The 21625-nt window shown below is 38.9% G+C and overlaps 1 protein-coding gene across 5 annotated transcripts in view; it reads left to right on the forward strand.

The window, feature by feature from the left end:
- MYBPC1 (myosin binding protein C1) overlaps nt 1-21625 on the forward strand; it is a 106159-nt gene that overhangs the window by 18498 nt on the left and 66036 nt on the right. For 3 of the 5 annotated variants that reach the window (XM_017887273.1, XM_017887275.1, XM_017887272.1), the window contains exons 2-7: nt 5792-5827; nt 8490-8531; nt 9051-9092; nt 18611-18649; nt 19514-19549; nt 21186-21296. In XM_017887273.1, coding sequence (XP_017742762.1) covers nt 5792-5827; nt 8490-8531; nt 9051-9092; nt 18611-18649; nt 19514-19549; nt 21186-21296 — 306 coding nt within the window. The remainder of the gene's footprint in view (nt 1-5791; nt 5828-8489; nt 8532-9050; nt 9093-18610; nt 18650-19513; nt 19550-21185; nt 21297-21625) is intronic. The other 2 variants (XM_017887276.1, XM_017887274.1) reach the window with 1 other exon arrangement.

Below are 21625 nucleotides of genomic sequence, written 5' to 3' on the forward strand. Positions count from 1 at the left end.
AGAAGCTTGTGATCAAAGGGAGAAGAAAAGTCCCCATCTACTGTAAACCCGTTAGGGTTCCCAGTCACATTTGAAAAAGGAGAGGAATGGGTGATATTTAGGGGGTGTGCTGAGCCTTGTTACTCAAAATGTGGGTTGTGGACCAGCAGCATCACCTGGGAACCTTTTAGAAATGCAGAATCTTTTTATTTTTAAATTTAAAAAAAAAATTCTGGAGATGGGGTCTTGCTCTGTCACCCCGGCTGGAGTACAGTGGTACAATCTTGGCTCACTGCAGCCTCCACTTCCTGGGCTTAAGTGATACTCCCACCTCAGCCTCCCAAGTCACTGGGACTTAGGAAGCACCAGCTAATATAAAATGTTTTTTTGTGAAGACAGGATTTCATTATGTTGCCCAGGCAGGTCTCAAACACCTGGGCTCAAGCAACCCTCCCACCTTGACCTCCTGAGCCACTGTGCTACCTTGAAATGCAGAATCGTGAACCCTACTGCTGCAGACCCCAAGAGTCAGAATCTGCAGTTCGATCAGATCCCTGTGATTAATATGCATACTGGAGTTCGAGAAGTTCTACAGGATTTCTGGAAGTAGTGAGTCTTGAATGTTTTAAGAGAGCAGAGTGACTTGGTTCAGTGACTCAAATGATACTGAAAGGCAATTCATTTACCTGTGAATTTCCTAAACACAGGTATCTTATCTCATTGTAACCACTTTTTGTTGTTGTTGTTGTTGTTGTTGTTGTTGTTTTTAGACGGAGTCTCGCTCTGTCGCCCAGGCTGGAGTGCAGTGGCCAGATCTCAGCTCACTGCAAGCTCCGCCTCCCGGATTCACGCCATTCTCCTGCCTCAGCCTCCGGAGTACCTGGGACTACAGGCGCCCGCCACCTCGCCCGGCTAGTTTTTTTTTTATATTTTTTAGTAGAGACGGGGTTTCACCGGGTTAGCCAGGATGGTCTCGATCTCCTGACCTTGTGATCCGCCCGTCTCGGCCTCCCAAAGTGCTGGGATTACAGGCTTGAGCCACCGCGCCCGGCCTGTAACCACTTTTATAACCCACTGACCTTGTTAAATTCATAATGGGAGTTCAGTGAATTTAGCTTGCAAGGGTGCTCCCGCCTATGGTCCCTATTCAGTGAGGTACTGTGGAAATTGCTGTTAATGAACGAATATTACAGAGGCAGACAGTGAATTTTAGGAACATGTAAATTATTTTTAGAGAAATGGGCAAAGCTGACCATGACAGGACCTGTCAGAGACAAACACATGAATTAGAGTGAGAGAGATGCTTGAGAAGTTCCTTCAAGGTAAACGGGCACACCTTGGGGTCTCTGAGACTTACCTGCAATGCTTCATTTTCCATTTAAGTCATGTGCTGTTTGGCCTTTACCACTCCTTCGTTTCCCAGTTTCCAGGTTTAAGACAACTGGAATTTTCTGTTTCAAATGCTCTGAAAAGGACTAAGGTCCTATTTTCTCTGATCATTTCTGTCTCACCATGATTGATTGATTGAATCATTGACTGATCTACTTATCTGCAGTGTACAAACTATAATGCATATAAATTGCATCGAGCTCAACTACTATTCCCACTTTATAGTAGGGTTATGAGGGACTCACCTCTTCTGTCCAGTCTCCAGATACTTACTCAGTCCCCACCCCACATGCAAACATGTTTTAACACATACAGCTCGTAGACCTAGAAATAAGACACATCCTTAGCAGGCAGCATGTGGAGGAAGACATAAGTGTCTTTTTCATAGGTGTGTCTGAGTAAAAATGATGATCATAACGATAAAAATCATGAAAAGATAAAGCTCATGTGACATTTGCCATGTTCTCTACCCCTGCTAATGCATTCATTCTGCCAGTGACCCCCGAGTTAGGCTGTGCTATTATCTCTATCTCAGACTTGAGGAAATCGATGTGCACCCCACTCCTACAAATGGGGAGGACAACATCCATATGAGGCTATGTGGTCTTGAGATTAAGACCAACTAATTCAGTGGGGAAAATGGTGTCATTGTTCTGAGAAGTCCATCAACCCTCTTCTGACTTGGTCAACTTAAGTAGCAGGGAAAGGAAGTGCAGGCCCGGGCTGCAGAGGCCAGGCTGAGCCAAGCAAGCCTGGAGTACAGCCTGGTTCCACCCTTCCTAGACTGTGCGATCTCAAAGAGCCTCAGTTCCCACTTGCAAAATGGAGATAATCATAGTACTGATTTCATAGAGTTGTAAGGATTAAAAGGATTAATATACACTAGGTCCTACATGCGGTGGGTTCTAATAAGGGGTTGCAATGTATTTACTCCTTCACTGGCTATAAAGTAAGGAGGTTTCTGTGATTTTGAGAAGAAAAAGTTCTGGATCTGCCTGTTTACCAGGCTGGTATACATTTTTCTATTTCTACTCCCTGCAACCATCCCACAACGGTCCTAACATTAGTACCCTATAACGTTTCTGCCATTCTCTCTGATAGAGTTGGCTATTCATGACCAATGTTTTGTGGATTAAGTGGAAGTTGAATTAAGCCCTTTACATTATCATTTTGATTTTTGGTCTGTTACATAGCCCATGGGGCTATAGAAAAAACGGAAATGGAGAATGTACCTTCAGGGAACATCTACAGTTTTAGTGCCCAAGATGATTCTCTTTTACGTATTTGATTAGAATTTACCATTGGCCTTAGCTGGATTTTTAAGCAACTATGATTACCCTTAAAAAATGGGAATTGGGCACATACATGCTAAACAGGTATGATCAATTTAATAGTTCATATCCAACCACCAAAAGAAGCCCTTCTTAATTCTTTTGTATCAATTCTCTATGCATTTAATGTGTTTCCAGCAATAAAATGAGACACCAGGGAGATAAGAAAAGAAGGAAAGACCCCTGGCTTTGTTTAGATGGGGGAGAAACAGAAACATAAATATACAGAGACTATTAGAAAATAATTAAGTCAGTGAAAAGAGAATGCATTATGACATGGTCCAGAATGCAAAAGAGTAAGAAAGAAGAACAGAATAGAATAATCAGCTCTGACTGGGCACGGTGGCTCACACCTGTAATCCCAGGACTTTGGGAGGCCGAGGTGGGTGGTTCATGAGGTCAAGAGATCGAGACCATCCTGGCCAACATGGTGAAACCCTGTCTCTACTAAAAATACAAAAATTAACTGGGCATGGTGGCAAGTGCCTATAGTCCCAGCTACTTGGGAGGTTGAGGCAGGAGAACTGCTTGAACCCAGGAGGTGGAGACTGCAGTGAGCCAAGGTCACGCTACTGCACTCCAGCCTGGTGACAGAGCGAGACTTCGTCTCAAAAAAAAGAAAAAAAAAAAAAAAAGAAGAATCAGCTCCGAGTGCCTTGAGAAAAATGTTGGCAATGTGGATAAAGATTGCCAAATGATAGTAATGGAGACAGTTCATTCTGTGAATTATAGAGCACTTTCTACATGGCAGGAACTACCCTATGCATTTTACATAGAATTGGCACCCTAAGAGGTTATTTATTTTGTTATTCTTATTTCTCAGATGAAGGACCCAAGGCTGTTAGAGATTAAGGAATTGCACATGATTGCACAATGGATAAGGCAGAGAGTCAGGATTCAGACCTAAGTCTGACTCCATCACATGTTCAGAAAAAGCAGGAGGTCTGCTGGGGAGAACAGTGGCAGAAAGGTCAGAAGGTGAACAGAAATGACTCTAGAACAGAGGGGCCACTGGAATGTAGTAAGAGAAGGGAGAGAAAGAAGGGCCCATGAACAAAGACTTTGAATGCAAAACTGGGGAGTGTAGACCTAATCAAATAGTAATAGAAACTCTTTCAAGCAGAATAATGGGATGAAACACAGTTGTAGGATAAATAACTTCTGCAGCTGCAGGGAAAGGAGACTGGAGGGATGAGGAACTTGTCTGTAGACAGAGCCAGGAAGAAGTCCTTGGGCATGTCATGGCAATGGCCCTGTCTGAAAGATAGCGTGTCAAAGAAATTGGCGTCTCGCTCTCAGTATTCTGATATCCATGTGCTGCAATAACTTATTCAAAGCCAAGAGGACAATATTAGATTTCCATTTCTGCACTCAGATCTCTGAAAATAAAATGCTTTGACTGACGGTTTCATGTTTTGACTGATGATAACCTGAGTGATTCTTTCCATGATGTAGTGAAGAAACAAAAACATTTCTGACAATGCCATCCAAGGGACATTTGTGTTTTCACTGTATCTGCGAATTACATCACATCCTGCTACATTTTCTTCTGCCCATGTATAAGGCTATGTTTTTTGTCTATTGGTTATATATATTCTTCTCCCTCACTAGTAAATAGTAATAAACTTATTTATGACCACCTGAATAAAAGTTTTTAAAAAACAATAAATTGGAGTTTATACTAGCCACAAAATGAGTGATGGAAAAAGACATTATTGCATCCTGGCAGGCCTGTATTACTCTTTTCTTGTTTCAGTTACGGTGCAATCCATCCATTTTTCCATGCTCATTCCAGCCTTCCTAGACTAGAATGGGGCACTTGGCCTACACATAGTGGTGACTGTTCTGCCAAACCGCTTGTTACGGGGCATCGTTCTCCCTGTTCAACAAGAGTCACTTGTGGGAAAAAATGTGGAAAATCCCACATGCTGACAAAGGCTCCCAGGATTCCACAATGTGTCTATAATACAAAAACTTTGCTATCTTTATATTTTATTTAGTAGTCAAGTAGAAGATAATTTTAGAAGCGATCACCTTCATTAACTGCTTCTTCTTGTCCTGGAGATGAAGCAGCTGGTTCATGAGTGAGTGATACTCACATGTCACTAATTCCCAATTCTGGGCATCCACGGGGATTTGGCAGGGGAAATGCTGTGCTCTTTGTTCATGGGGATGCCTTTAGCTACTTGGAAATAGTATATTCTTTAACAGAAGTTTCTTTGTCAGACCTCATAGCCAGACTGCTCTGTAATAACCAGACATCCAAAGCCAGGTAAACCAAAACCTCAAAATCAGAGCTTGGAAAATTTTTAATAAGTGTAGGTGGGAATCTACTCCAAGCACGTATATTTCCAGAAGCGATTCTGAGAGGGCTTAATTCTGTTTCCCAGTGAATTGCACCTTCCCTGTAAAACAACAACAACAACAACAACAAAAAGCACTGCAAAGCCAGAGGACTTTGATGTCATCTGCGTTCAGAAAGTGTCTCCCATGCAGGCAGAACAATGTTGGAGATGCAGTGCTCTTGCTTTCTGGGAAAAAGGGGTCTCATTTCTGCACCGACCTTACCTTAGACTCTACGGGATATGCTCGCCATATGCTTGCTACCCACTGTGTTTCACTTCATCCTAACAGCAGTCCTGCCCATGTAAGATGGGTGTTGTGGCCATTTCTCTAGAGGCAGGAAAACAGGCTCAGCACAAGAAAATGCCCAGCCTGCCTTGGAGAGGATAACTAAGTGGCAAGGACACTTGGATCCCCATTCTACTCTTATCTTTCCATCACTACACCATGCCACCTTCTGGAAATCTATATACCACACATAAATGGCAGCATGAATGTCTTGGGCCTCTTGATGTAGTAGGGTGTGTGTGTGTGTGTGTGTGTGTGTGTGTGTGTGTGTGAGAGAGAGAGAGAGAGAGAGAGAGAGAAAGAGAGAGAGAGAGGACAGAATGTGTTTTCCTGCTCCATCCCTCTTGTGAGTACACATAAGTGAGATGGTTGCCTGCAGCAGAAGCAGCCTGGGGCTGTGGAAAGCAGTTCTTCTCTGTGATAAATGAGCCTAACATTTCCATGACTCTTTCCATTTCTAGAAAATGAAGTGCCAGCCCCAGCCCCGCCCCCGGAAGGTGAGTAAAAACACTGCCTCACACACGTTTGGGCTGCAAATACAGAACGTCCATCCCAGCATGATTTGGCCTCCACGGTGCTGTGAGCTGTGAGCTTTAACCTAATTCCTACTGAGAAGTTGGATGGTGACCATTGTGATAAGTTGATAATAATAAAAATAATACATTGTGTTTATATAATCCTCTTGTGTTAATCTAATTTGGATGGCACTTCACATATATTAGGGGAAGAATTCTTATGAAACCTTTCAAGTTATGTAAAAGTTATTATGTCCGCATTTTACAGCATGGAGGCTGAGCCTCCATCCAAGGGGTTGAAGGATTTGTGAGGCTTTTTCCTATATAGTAAAGGTCAAACAAACCCACATCTTCTTCATGAGAGTGGGGAGTGGATCCATCTCTACCCTGGAAGATCAGCTGTCCCTTCTCAACTTGACATATGTCACTATTGAGCACCTGCAGAAACTCCCTAGGGACTTTCCAGAAAGGTTTGGTGGCCTCTGAGGTTCAATGTGAGGACCAACTTCTTGAGTTCTTAGTACCACATTGTCCACCAGCTGGCAGTAGGAAACAAGTACAAGGATCCAGTGAGACCCTTGGCAGGTAGGGCAGTCCCCGATGGCACGCAATATGTGAAGCTTCTTTTTATGTCCACATACACCTAAAGAAGAGAAGAGGATTGAAAGATTGAAAGCTCGAAAGATTGAAAGCTCAACATGGCTTAAATTCCCAACATGGCTCTTCAGAGTCATTTATCAGCCAAATAGCCCCAAGATGGAAGCAACCAAAATCATGTGCATTGTCCTATAAAGACTCCAAAGCGGCCTTTCTCATCCCTCTTCCTCCTTGAAAAGGGTGATAAACTGGCATCCATTCAATAATTATTCACTAGGTATTTACCTTGTGCACAACTCTGACCTAACCCTTCAGAGGGATTCAGACATACCTACCATATACGTATTAATAGCTAGGTGCAAGCATATTGTGCCAGATGTAGTGGGGAACTCTACATAGAAACATCTCCCTATATTCAGTTTGTTTGCAGCCAGGTAGAAAATAGAATACAGCCTGGAGAACAATTATATAAAATGCAACCAAAACATTAAAACATTAGGCAATATTATAAGAACTCCTCACCCCCACCAAGCAGTATGTGATTACTTTTGGGTTGCTTAAACTGACAATGTGTTATGAAGCCAGCAGGTGACTGTAGACCTGGTCTAGCTTAGGTGAAAGCAGGAGTTGGAGAAGGTCTCAGTTTCTAATCATCTTTTCACACAAAAACTTATGAGGCAATTATAAAGCTCTTCCTCTTCCTCCCTGGAGATCGTTTTACTCTTTTCTTTGTTTTCTTTTTTCTTTTCTTTCTCTTTCTTGAGACAGCGTCTTGCTCTGTTATCCAAGCTGGAGTGCGGTGGCACCATCACAGCTCACCGCAACCTTAAACTCCTGGGTTCAAGCAGGGATTGTTTTTCAGGAGGGCAGTTTGAGAAAACTAGCTGCTCACAAGAGGCCCTTTGTCCAGCTAAGAATACTAGATTCACACACTAAACCCTAAACAGTATAGAGAAGTATTACTATGTGTCAAAATGAACAAAACTGGCTCAGTGCCATATGAGTTCAAACAGGGGCAAGCTCAGATTTATTTTCTTTAGATCTTGATCTTGAAACTAGTATAGATGTGTGACATTTTTCTTAGGATCTTCCTCTTCCTGGGTATGTTTTCTTCTTGCCCATAACAAATTTACTTTGATCAACATTGGTACACTGAGAACCTACTGACCATTCCAAGCAAACCTTTCCCTTCTGTTTTTCATATTAGTTACTGCCACTGAGACACTATCATTTCCTTTGTATGCCATATTTCATATTCATTGCACAATATTGACTTCCTCTTGCTCAAATGTCTCCTCCCAAATTCTGCTAAAATTGTCCTTCTTAGTTAACTGAGATTTGAATCACTATTCATCAGTCCAAAAAAAGAGAATTCATTCTTGAAACAATTCTTTTTGTACATATACCGTAAGTCAGATACCATTTGCAGGTCTAAACTAATATGATTCCAAACACAGAGAAATGCAAACTAGATAGTCTCAACTGATAGAATCTGATGTTACTGCTCTTGTTTTGCATTTATTGCCACTAAACCCAATCCAGAAGATTCACATGGACACTGAAACATTTTCTTTGAAATAACTTACACTGCACACAATTATATATTTTGTACTTTACTATAAAATCTAGAAGTCCAAACCCTTGGAATCATTACACGGGGAAAACTGACTTTTCTTTAAAAAGTCAGTCCCTTGTTGAGGTCTAAAATTAAGTGGCTCACATTTTTTTTTTTTGCCCAATTCTACTCCAGCATGTTATATAAGATGATCCAAGTATAGCTGAGTGCATTTTAACAAAATCTGTATTGAGTGTTCTTATGTGTACTTTTTCAAAAATAATCAGATTAATTGCTTTTCATGAAAAGTTTAGTGTGACTCTAAATTATAATTTCTAAATTCATAATTCATGTACAGCACGAGTATTCAGTATCATTTATGACCTGTTCTGTTGTCATTTATTTCTTCTCTCCCCCTCTCCACCCCGTTGCTCATCACACAATAAAATGTTTAAAGACACTTTAAAAAATATGCTTGTACTTTCTACACAGAACCAAGTAAAGAGAAGGAGGCCGGAACTGCACCAGCAAAAGGTGAGTTGGAGGGAGGGAGAGTGAGGCTGAAGTCCACAAAATTAGAAGCAGAAAGAGGTCAGTAACACAATTACATATTTTGTACTTTATTATAAAATCTAGAAGTCCAAACTCTTGGAATCATTACATGAGGCAAACTGATTTTTCTTTAAAAAGTCAGTCCCTTGTTGAGGTCTAAAATTAAGTGGCTCACATTTTTTTTTTTGCCCAATTCTACTCCAGCATGTTATATAAGATGATCCAAGTATAGCTGAGTGCATTTTAACAATATCTGTATTGAGTGTTCTTATGTGTACTTTTCCAAAAATGATCAGATTAATTGCTTTTCACGAAAAGTTTAGTGTGGCTCTAAATTATAATTTCTAAATTCATAATCCATGTACAGCACGAGTATTCAGTATCATTTATGACCTGTTCTGTTGTCATTTATTTCTTCCCTCCCCCTCTCCACCCCGTTGCTCATCACACAATAAAATGCTTAAAGACACTTTAAACGATATGCTTGTACTTTCTACACAGAACCAAGTAAAGAGAAGGAGGCCGGAACTACACCAGCAAAAGGTGAGTTGGCGGGAGGGAGAGTGAGGCTGAGGTCCACAAAATTAGAAGCAGAAAGAGGTCAGTAATGATTGCCGTGGTGGCCCCATAGAACTTCTCTGCATTATCTTTCATCAGTGTGGTTTAGTGTTCTGCCTTTGCATCTTATCTGCAAGACCCAGTCAGTATAACGACAAATGGTGTGTTGTTAAGTTTCCATTACATGTATTTCTAAAAGAAAAACAACAACGATAAAAATACCACAAGCATTTGTTGAGATGCCAGCCAATTAATTGGTAGTTTCCAAGTTTCAATGTGCATGCTAAGAAAAAGAGGTGTTTGGTCTTCTTAGGATTATATCAATTGATATAATGATCAGAATTACCCAGAATTACCCAAATCAGAAAATGATTCTGAATTACCCAGATTTTTTTTTAAAAAATTAAATGTTTTCATGTTATTGTGTGAACTGTCCCAGGTTCCACTAGTAATTTTGAAGGCTAGCATCTTACTTTGTGACACTGACTATGGATTCATGTAGATTTATATAATTATTTCTACAGATTCACAATATAACATTAAGTAAACATGCTGCTCCTTCTTGAACTGGAAACTGTACAGAGATTTTTTTCAGGAGGGCAGTTTGAGAAAATTAGCTCCTGTAATATTATCCTATTTTTACTTTATATGGAGATGCTCTCGTTTTACAAAATAATCTTAATCATATACTTCTGTTACTCCATGAAATACTAATTCCTTTGTCTCACCATGGAGGAAATGATTTTCATCTGTCTTAAGCTAAGGAGCATTAGTCTTTCAAGAGGGAAGTTTTCATGAAGGTGGATTAGACAGTTTTGCTTTGTATGTTTGTATTGTCATTTTAAAAAGTGAAACTTTTATTTGCATAATGAATAACAAAGTTTAAATTTTGAAATAATTGTTTCCTGACTGCAACATGAAGTTTCTCTTTTTCCTGGACACTGCTCAAAAGCTTGTTAGGTATCGCTTTGTTCTCGGTGTGTCATATTTCATTATCTAATTTCTATGATATTCTTGTCTCCTATATATTAGTAAAATACTTTTTTCTTTCTTTCAGTACATTGGATTACTTTTCTTCAGCTAACTTGAACTTATGCTCTCATAATGAATGCATAATGTTAGTATACTCACTTTGTCCTTGACCTTCAGTGGCTCCCATGGAGAGTAACATGAATACTAATCCTGGCCACGTGGGCCACAGTTTGAAGGTTATTTGCTTATGGAATGCAGACAGTGCAAACTCCTAGAACTCCTTCCATGGGATGGTTTCAAGGAGGTTTGGACATACTGGCCGAAATTATTGTAACATTATTCTCTACAAGGCCAATGGGCATACACCTCTGTTTCCAAATTTGGAAAGGTGTTTGGGCCAGGCTGCAAGGCTCAACCAACAGAGCAGATGATGTAATCCCAGAGGGCAAGCTGTCAAAGTTTAAACAAAGCCTGTGCCTGACCCTTAATTTGAAAAGTCACCATATTATACTTGTATGCTTAAATGAGAAAATGCCTTTCCTTAAATTCAACCAACCAACCAGCAAAAACTCTTATTTATGGAGAACACAGCATGATGAAAGAGCAAGGCTAGATGACTAGGGCATTTTGAAATTAGTAGCATTTTTCTGACATTTGCAGAAGATAAGCAAAACCATGACCACCTGCAGTTGCACACCCAGGTACAAAAACTGCCGTGTGTGTGTGTGTATATATATTATATAATGGCAAATACATGTATATATATGTATTTGCCTTACATGCCTAGGAAGCGAATCAATTTAGGATAGAAAGTGACATCCCTAAATAAAGAAGGTAAGTGGATGGAAGTTTATTATAAATATACAGTGCTCTTCAACTATTACCCACTTTCATCAAGCACAGACAAAATACTTAAGCAAAAGTAGACACAATAATTACTGCTACATGTATATCCCCAGTTGAGAAAGGAGTCCTGCATGGGCATAAACAGGATTGATGGGTGCAACCTACCTTTTCTCCAGCATGAGCTAGAACTCTCCTGCTCTCCCTCCCTCATCCAACTGTCAGTCTATCTAATTTTTTTTTTTTTTTTTTAACTATCCAACTCAGGTTTCACTCCTTTGTACAGCTTTCCCCTGACCATCCTGGCTCACTTTTATCTCTCCTTCTTTCTCCTGATATCTCTTGGACCTACTGCCTCCGTCATTCACTCTTGTCTCCATGTAATCATGCATTAATGGTTGACTCCTTTTTCTAACAGGTTGTAAGCTTTTTGACATTGGGCCCCTCATCTTACTCTGTCCAGCATCTGGCAGAGAGCTGCACAGAGCAATCATCTAATAAATACTTGCAAAATGAATGAGCAGTTGAATTCCATGCTGGCTTAGCTGCTGACCATTCAGGGGTAATCTGGATCGATTTTTATTTCCGTTCACCATGAGTGCTGGGTAGGAGGATGAGCATCCCGTGTACGTTCTTAGTCACTGAGGGTTAGAATGAGGCACTGCTGCAGAACAGATGGATGATTTTCTCTGTAAGACCAACTTGCCTAAAGCTACTGAAAATGGTCACGCCTGGATTGTGGTACATTCTCAGCACTTTAACTGGTCTTTAATTAGTTGACAGATATTCAATTAATTGCTCCAATTCTGTCACTATTAAGATTATTAATCATGGCAATGCAGCCTTAACATCATTCCCAGATTGATTGAATCATTCTGCAACAGCTCAGAAATGTTCTGAAAATACTTTTTGAAGCCACAGAGAGTTGATTCTGATATTTATCTTAGAAGTAGTGTTTGTGGTTAGATTTGCCAATTTTTTCAGATTTGCTAAAAGTCTCTGTCTGGAAAGCAGCCGATTTCCCAGCACGGGGTTTTATTATTGTTTGTTTGCTTGCTTGCTTGTTTGCATCTGGCTATCCATCCAGCTATCTTGTTCCTTAATACTGACCACTTTGTTCTGGGACCTGGGCAAAGTATCCTGGAATTGAAACAAGAGAGATGACAATAAAGAAATGTGTTTAACCAAACAGTAATAGCAGAAATTAGATGTGCAAATCTCCTTCAGAGGAATCATATCAGGAGGCAATGCCCTTATAAAAATAATGCTGTCCTGGCTTAGAATTCTTTCATAATAATTATATGTAGCAAGTCAATGGAACGCTAAGTATAGATTCTTTTCTGTACGCTCAGTAGGGCCAAGGATCCACCTTTTATTCTAGCACATATTTATTCAGCAAGATTTGCTGAGTGTTGGCTACATGCCAGGCACAGATCTGGGCAATGGGTCCTGCCCTCCTGGAGCCAAGTTACACTTTATGGGGAAGAACAACCATCAACAGAGGAAGGTGGATTTCACTTTTGGAAGCAGACAAGAGTCACAGAGGGCCATGTGTAGAGAATAATGTGGGTGATCAAGTGGGATCATACTTTTTTTTCGTCAACTAAGATCCAACATCCTATGTCTGAACATAGGGTAATCGGAGTAGGTTTCCGCTGTGCCTCAACAGCTGGCACTGTGGAAAGCTCTGAAAATGGTTCTGTGGCTGGTTCAAAAAGTGACAGCAGCATTAGAATCAGAGACCACTTTGAAGACCAGGACTCATTTCCATGCCTAAGTGCTGATACTTTATTTTTACATCTTATTAGCTTAGAGTCTATATCTTTTCAATTGGTAAAGTTACTTCCTTTTTTTATTACTGTTTTGGTAATCGCTAAAAGGGAAATAAAACTTATTTTCTTTTCCCAGGCATCCGCCACATAAACTATCTGAATGAACCCTGTGTGTATTAAATATCTCACATAATCTGAGATGAAGTCTTTCTTTTTTATGAATGTGACTGACAGATGAGGAAGTGAATCAGCAGAAGTTCCAACACACTTTCTCCTGAATTATGTGATTTTGTTTTAAATTTAAAAAAGATTTTAAAAAAAATTTAGGTTCTTTTACATCTGCAATAACATTACCCTGGCGCTTTTACTAGCATGCTAAAATATTTTGTACAGTTTGCCTTTAGGTGTCAATCAACCATCTATTAAAATTTCTCCATGCTTGATCTATCTATTCTAATGACATTACTTCTTTGTAATGAACTTTGTTAAAAATTAATGTCACCACACTTTTCAATTCAAAGACACAGCCACTCTTAGGCAAGATTGATTTAATAGATTTTGGGAAGAAAAAATTCATTAAATGTACATATGTATTGTAGGATAAATCATGGTTTTATAAGCACCAAAGTGTGAAGGCATGTATCATCTCATTAAGAAAATGCAATAAATTAACCGAATGCCTCAAAACATGATGAATTAATGTTAGCTATTGTTATTGTCTCCCATATTTTATTGCTGTTGTTATTTTGGTCACAAACACCAGTATGTACTACAACTGATTGCTCTGCTTGAGGAAGTCATGAATTTGTCTCAATCAAACAAGGTATTGTATCAGTATGTCACTGTTTGTTTACAAGTCACAATTTTATAAGCTTTTGGTCTTTATTCTTAAATCTCAACAATTGTCTCAAGTGTATATTGCTTAAATAATTTTAAAAGGCAATTTAAAATCAACCACAGGCAGGAGTTATTTTATGCTCAAGAGAGTTTGGATAACTAGAAGAATGTACACATTCTGCTCTCTCTGGAGCTTTGTATTCAGTTATGAGACTCTCACATTACAAAGTATTTATGTGTACTCCCTAAAATCCCAGTCTTGTAATATAAGACTGGGTTCTTTCCCTACTTTCTAGAAGTTCTTCTCTGGGAACTTCAGTTGTTTAAAGAATCATTTTTATGGTCTTACAAATGCTATTTTCCCATGACTTACAGATGAATAAAATTCCACTTTGGTAAATTGCCCTTCTATGTAGCTAGGGGAAGACAGCCCTGCTACACACCGAGTGTGTGGTTTCCCTGTATGTCATATTCCAACAAGCTAAAACCTGATGTTTATGTATTCATCATCACCACTTTTAGATAGGAAAGGAATAATGAAAATATGACACATATTTTTTTTGGTTTTGTTTTGAAAATGGTTGTTTGTTAAGATGCTTACATCATTCATTTATATATATATATATATATAATTATATATATATATATATAATAAATATATATAGTTGGGAACTGGACACAACCAGAAAGATTTGGATATTCCATCTACCTCGTAGCAATAGAATCTGGTTTCTATGACAAATAAGAACCATTAAACATTTCAGTATCATCAAACTCAACCAAATCAAACCAGGCAATTTTCTTTTAGAATTTAAGTTCAGAATCCCAATATCTTAACTACATTTCCCAATCTTAAAAAAGTGCCAGGACTGAAACAACTTTTAAAAGAAAGGAAACTGGCTGGGCAAGGTGGCTCATGCCTGTAACCCCAGCACTCCGGGAGCCAAGGCAGGAGGATCACCTGAGCTCTGGAGTTTGAGACCAGCCTGGCCAACATGGTGAAACCCCATCTCTACTAAAAATACAAAAATTAGCCAGGTGTGGTGACAAGCACCTGTATTTCCAGCTACTTGGGAGGCTGAGGCAGGAGAATTGCTTGAACCTGGGAGGCGGTGGTTGCCATGAGCTGAGATAGCATCACTGCACTCCAGCCTGGGCAACAGAGTGAGACTTCATCTAAAACAAAATTAATAAATAAAATAAAAGAAAGGAAACAGTAAACTTTGCTCATGTTGATTATGTTTTCTAGCACTTTTGTAAATTTGAAAAATTATGTGCAATGAATCAAAGATTGCCAATTGAGAAGTAATTGCTGTTGGAAATTACTGTTGGGTAATCTAGAGGAAGACTATTTCATGATACTCTGAAGCATTGCATTAACATGTGTTCCTTCGTAGTCTAAACCAATTGTGCATGTCCTCCAAATAGTCTTAACATTTAGTAGACGTTGAAACTACTCACCTATCAAATTTTTGCTTAAAAAACAGATTGCTGGCCAGGCGTGGTGCCTCCTCATGCCTGTAATCCCAGCACTTCGGGAGGCCGAGGCAGGAGGATTGCTTGAGCCCAGGAGTTCGAGACCAGCTGACCAATATGGTGAAACCCTGTCTCTATTAAAAATACAAAAATTAGCTGGGTGTGGTGGCTGATGTCTGTAGTCTCAGCTACTCAGGAGGTTGAGGCATGACAATTGCTTGAACCTTGGAGGTAGAGGTTGCAGTGAGCCAAGATTGCACCACTGCACTCCAGCCTGGGTGATTGAGTGAGACTGTCTCAAACAGCAAACAAAAAAAACCCGGACTGCCATCATTACATACTCTATGCATGTAACAAATCATCACATGTACCCTGTAAATATGTGCAAATATCATTATGTATCAATCAATTTTTTAAAGACAAGATTATTTTTCTTCATTTTAGTTTCATGAAAGTTAGTGAATACTCTTCTCATTTTGTGTTCTAGATAATTAACTCAATGTTTCATTATGCTCTGTGCACAAACAAAAAGTAAACCACTACAAAACCTTTATAAAGTGTTCATTTGAATCAAACTGGTTCAAGCTTCTAGTTTACATTTAACAAAGAAAGCTCCTTTCTAGGATTTGATTGAATTTTAACTTCATTTCTGTTCATTTTTACAGGACTTTAAATTAACAATCTTATATATTTCAGTAAATAAAAGTCTTTGACTAGGTGACAAGAATAAAGTACTGAATACTGAATTAAATCTATGGCAAGTAATATTATGAGAAAATTACAAGTTATTTTATTTTTGATAATGTAAAATTTTAATTATTTCACAGTCTTCTGAAACACAGAATTCTCCTAATAGCTCAGAAACCCCTATACTGGGCAAATGCACAATTTTGTGGAATGTGAATGCATGCATATTAGTTCAGGAGAAAAAAATTCCAAGTGAACTAAGTTTGGGAGATGCTAACGACCATACTATTTCTTGTCACCCCCATTTCCAGTACACATTATTTGCACACTGAGAGCTTTGAGATGTCCTGCAGCAAACACACAAACACAAAACAATAAAATACAAACATTTAACTCCAGCCTAGCATTTTTCAAGCTTCTTTGACCACAGAGAGCTTCGTGTTAAGAATCTGAAATCCCACATGACCCAGTGAATCACCTCTTGGATTCTGAAGTAATGATATTAATATGTTATATTAATATATTATAAATACATTAGTTATTTTAATAAAAAGTAATAATAACACATATCCCTGTTTGACAGTTTGGGAAAAGAAATTTCAGGCCAGCAGGTAATACTTGTAGTAAATATTCTAATAGATTGTATAAAAACATACTATTTTATGTCTTTTTGTCAGGAATTTTTTAAAGCACTTTTTAATTAACATTCCTGTGCATGTATTTCCTGTATCCTGTTTTATACAGTCATACACATTTACATTTTGAAATCTACAGTTATTCTAGTTTGCTTTTGTTTTTGTTTTTAGAGTCAGGGTCTTGCTGCGTCATCCAGGCTAGTGTACAGTGGCATGATCATGGCTCACTACAGCCTCCAATTCCTGGACTCAAGTAACCCTCTAGACTCAACCTCCCAAGTGGTTGAGACTACAGGCACATACCACCAAGCTCTCAGCATGCAAATAATATGCAAGCCCGGCTATTTTTTTTTTTTTTTTTTTTTACAGACATAGTCTTGTTACGTTGCCCAGGCCATGAATTCACAAATATTCTAGTATTTTAAGTACGAAGATTTTATTATTCATAAAAACACTAATGTATGCTTTGGAAAGAGCACAGCAGAGGTCCAGATGACACCAAATGCCTCTTTAAGGATGTAAAATGTGAACTTTGACTGTTCACAGACCTCCGTGATGTGAGCACTGTTGCTCAGGAGTAACAAGTTGCTTTAATGCAGAAGCGATGGGTAGTATTTCTTGCTTCTCACGATGAATGTTTCTGTATGTTAGTGACTTGCTGGGTAACTAGGAAGGTACTAGAATTGACAAATGTGTACAGGGTCCTTTGCAATACAACTGGTTATGACTTGATCCAATTAGGGCTGTTAAGTCTGACCAGACATCACTGTGATAGAATGTGGGCTTTTTCAAAGATGAAGATAAATGTCTTAACCACACTGTAACTTATAGTTTCCTTAAAAAAAAAAAAAAAATTTTTAAACCCCCCTAAAATTTTTTTTTTTTAAAAAAAAAAAAAAAAAAAAAAAAAAAAAAAAAAAAAAATCCTGGCAGCTATAGAATATAGCAGGTGCATTCATAGTAGCTGTTTTATATATTGGAATATTAACATTTTTAAATTAAATGTTTTACATTCACAAGTGATGGGGAATCTTATCATTAAGGTGTGTGTAGAGTCCAGTTGGTTCTATTCTAACTAGACTGTACTTGTTTCCATGGTGGTGAAATGCTATGCGCATTTATACCTTGCATAAGTCCTCATTCTACCACACGATAACTAACCCTCTGTCTGATAATATAAACACTAACTGGGGAGATCTTATTTATAAGGGCTCTAGAATAAAACACAAGTTGTTCATACCAGCATCATGTGTTACTAATATTCTTCATTAGTTAGTGCAGCTTTTCATTTTGTTGTGGTTGGTCTCCTAACTAGGTTGAGCTTTCTTTCTCTGCTAACAGGAAACAATACTGACGTTCTTTTTCTTATAGCATTTGTATTATAAAAAGCAAAAAGCATAAAGCTCCAGCCCACTGAACCTCTGCCAATGAAGATGGTGTTGGGTTAGGCTGAGTCTGGTTACTGTCCTGGGAAAACCACTTTTATAGAGATGGTCTTCCAAGTGGTTTTAAAATTTATCCTTCTACTGAAGTTTTTAAGTCAACTAGGTATGCTGACTGAATTTACATATAAACTTGTTTAACCAAAATAAATACATAAAATGTGAACTTTGAAGTTCAGATGTTTTTAAAAAGGGAAGTATTCTGCACATAAACATGAAAAGACATATTTTGAATTCCACAAATATGTATGGGTAAATATTAAGAAATTACACAGCACTGTTCAATACCAATATAATGTTGGAAAAAATGCTCATAAAGTTTATATTTATATTAATTTATCTTGACTTTTGTTTCTTAAATACTGAAGAGCAATTAATCATGAGGTTTTCTGGGTGGAAATGAGTTCTCAGATAGTACATATATAGACTTTTATGTCTGTGTCTAAATGAATGTGATATATGAATAATATCTGCCATTCACTTTCGCTACAAAATCAGGACTTGAAAACCACTTCCATTATTGATTTCATCAAGGTTTGATTTTTAGCATTCATTTTTTCCTAACCGACAGTCACATAAAACACTTGCAGTGTTCCATTTTTAAATCTGTGCTTCCATTTGGATTACCCTACTCTATCAACTTTGTATTTATTCATTTTTCTTTCTTTGCCAGCAATACTCAGGTTTCACTTTGCAGGTACCAAGTTTTCTAAGGCTTGCTCAGCAGTTGGAAGTGTATTGCGTGGTTTGTCATCTTCTTTTTCAGACTTCTCTTTTCTCAGGTTACTTGGGATGAAGTCCTTTCCTCCTTGACTTTTTACTCCTATTTCTTGTTTCAGATGAAGAGGAAGTCTCCCCGCCTAGCGCCTTGCCTCCAGGTTAGGATAATTTCTACCCTTTTCCCTGCTTTTAAATTTATTATTCATTGACAGTAAGGAAAAGAAAAGGCAGTGAGCCTCCTTGCTGAGCCAGTGCACAGAGCAGGGGCAACAGGTTTCGCCTGTGATGGCACCAAGAAGGAAATGTTGGCTTTAATGACAATTTTTTGTTTGACATGAGAAACTTCTTAGAAAGAGGCATTCTTTGAGAAATAAATAAGACTGGTAAACCTTGGGTATAAATGTTAGGGGTCAACATATCTGTCTTCCATTTCTCACTGTATATCCACGTTTTCCCCCTGTTCTTCAAACTTAGATATTTGGATTTTTAAATCTTTCTTTCCTTTCTTTTTTAAGTCTGAGTCTCGCTCTATTGCCCAGGCTGGAGTGCATTGGTGCGATCTCAGCTCACTGCAACCTGTGCCTCCCAGGTTCAAGTGATTCTCGTGCCTCAGCCTCCCGAGTAGCTGAGATTACAGGGGTGCACCAACAAGCTGGGCTAATTTTTGTATTTTTCATAGAGACGGGGTTTCACCATGTTGGCCAGACTGGTCTCAAACACCTGACCTCAAGTGATCCACCCACTTTGGCCCCACAAAGTGCTGGGATTACAGGCGTGAAACACCATGCTCAGCTGGGATTTTTTTAATGTTTCTATCATTTTAAAATAAGACATACACTTTTATAGATGCTTTCATACTTAGAGCTCTACTGATTTTCTATCCAAGCCAACTTGTAGGGTTTTTTTCCTTCCTATCACCAGAGGAGACAGGGTTTAGTGGAGTCCAAGAAGGTTGAAGTCAGCACACCATTTTCATCACCTTTCCATCCCTCTGCATCACCCAAATCACACTTTCCTTTCAGGTTTGGGTAGTCGGGCCCTGGAGAGAAAAGATTCAGGTGAGCACAAGCCCAGACAAGGCATCCTGACCTCATCCTAATACAATCACTAATGAGCTCATTTCTTGAAGCTGTATTGATTCTAATCTTTGTCTTATTCAGACTGTAGTTTTTACAGCAATCTTTCATTATGTTTCCTCTTACAAGAAAACTAATGTATTGAGAAACGATTAATTTTGCATGATACACACACGTTCAAGGATCTAGCCACATATGCCACAGATTTGTTCTATCATATTTAATATTTAGCAAATACGCAGAGATCAATCTTCATTTGGGGATGTACTAAAGTTAGATAATAATTCACATTTTTATAGAACTTTACATACAGACAATAAAACACTTTCAAATGCATCCTATCAGCTGTAGCTCCTGTTCTGTGAAGTCATTCATTCATTCATTCATTCATTCGACAAATTTGTATTGAGGACCTAATATGATCCTATTATGGGCCTCTTATGGGCCAGCCACTCCTATAGGCACTGCAGGTATAGAAGTGAACAAAACAAGAGAAACACTTATCCTCATGCTCTAAATGTGTTCCTATTAATATCATAAACACAAACAACATAAAATTTTAACATTAACTTGGGTGTTTAAAAACATGTAATCATATGACTATGATTGTCACATGATTGTGAAAATGTTTAACTTCATTGTGAAAATGATGGCCTACTACTACAGATAGAAATATCAAGCATGATTGATACATGAAAACTAAAACAATTAAATGTGCATTTTCCTTCTTTTGAAGAAACATTAACAAGCAGAGAGTTTGCAACCTATGCATTTTTTTCCAGTTATTAAGTGGCTGCACCTGAACTCGGCATTCGGCTCAGAGACAGGGGGAATATCTACAGTTCTCTCCACTATCCTAGAATTGGAATTGACTGCAGATTAACACTAAGCACCAGAGTGCAAATGAGAAGATGCAAAAGAAACTCTATTTCCAGCTTGTCTCTCTTCATGGGAAAGCCTCAGTTTTTTTCTTTCCAGTTCTCTGTTTTGTTTTGTTTCTTCCCCTTGCAGCACAATCCTTGTATCCTTGCAATTTGTACCACAGGTCATGATCTGTTACTTCCTTGTCAAACTATGGCCACACCTGTACAACCCTAATAAAACTCTCTTTCAAAAGCAAGGAATCTAGAAATACCAGGCCAGGCTTGGCTTTCTGACCCTTGTCAGACAGTTTACTCTCCAAATGACCTATCCCTTTAGTCTTTTTCATGTAGTTGTATCGATGTGGCCTTATAGTCCATCACCTAGAAAAACACCAAGAGTACTGCTTTAATACACTGACCACCATTGTTTACCTGTTTGGGGACAGGCAAGATGGGGAAGCAAAGGAACTATGGCAGTCAACAAAGAGAGAATAACAGCTTACCTGGAAAGTTCCACTATTTCTAGGAATTACATAATGTTCCTTTGTGCTGTCATGGAAGAGACACCCCTGTAAGAATGGGAATCTGTTCCCCTCTACTGATGGCTGCTGGGAGTGGAAAGAATGATGTTGTATTTATCTAGGTTTATTAGACAAAGAAAAGCTGCAACATTGGTGAGAACAACAAATCCAGGTAAGACTGCCTAAGAAGAGCCTGGCCCTGAAATAATCCTTTTCCTCCTTTCTGCTCATCAGAATGGTCCATTGGCGAGTCACCTGCTGGGGAGGAACAAGACAAGCAGAATGCCAACTCCCAGCTGTCCATCTTGTTCGTTGAAAAACCTCAAGGAGGAACAGTGAAAGTCGGTGAGTGCCTAGCATTCAATCCTACCTTTTTTAAAAAATTAAGGTGAGCCAAGCGTGGTGCCTCACGCCTGTAATCCCAGCACTCTGGGAGGCCGAGGCAGGCAGATCATTTGAGCTTAGGAGTTCAAGACCAGCCTGGCCAACATGGTGAAACCCAGTCTCTACTAAAAATACAAAAATTAGCCAGACGTGGTGGCAGACACGTGTAATCTCAGCTACTCAGGAAGCTGAGGCAGGAGAATCTCTTGAACCCACGAGGCAGAGGCTGCAGTGAACGGAGAAGGCACCACTGCATTCCAGCTCGGGCAACAGAGCCAGGCTCTGTCTCA

This window comes from Rhinopithecus bieti, unplaced genomic scaffold (genome assembly GCF_001698545.2).
Source record: "Rhinopithecus bieti isolate Rb0 unplaced genomic scaffold, ASM169854v2 scaffold_15133, whole genome shotgun sequence".
Classification (NCBI taxonomy): domain Eukaryota; kingdom Metazoa; phylum Chordata; class Mammalia; order Primates; family Cercopithecidae; genus Rhinopithecus; species Rhinopithecus bieti.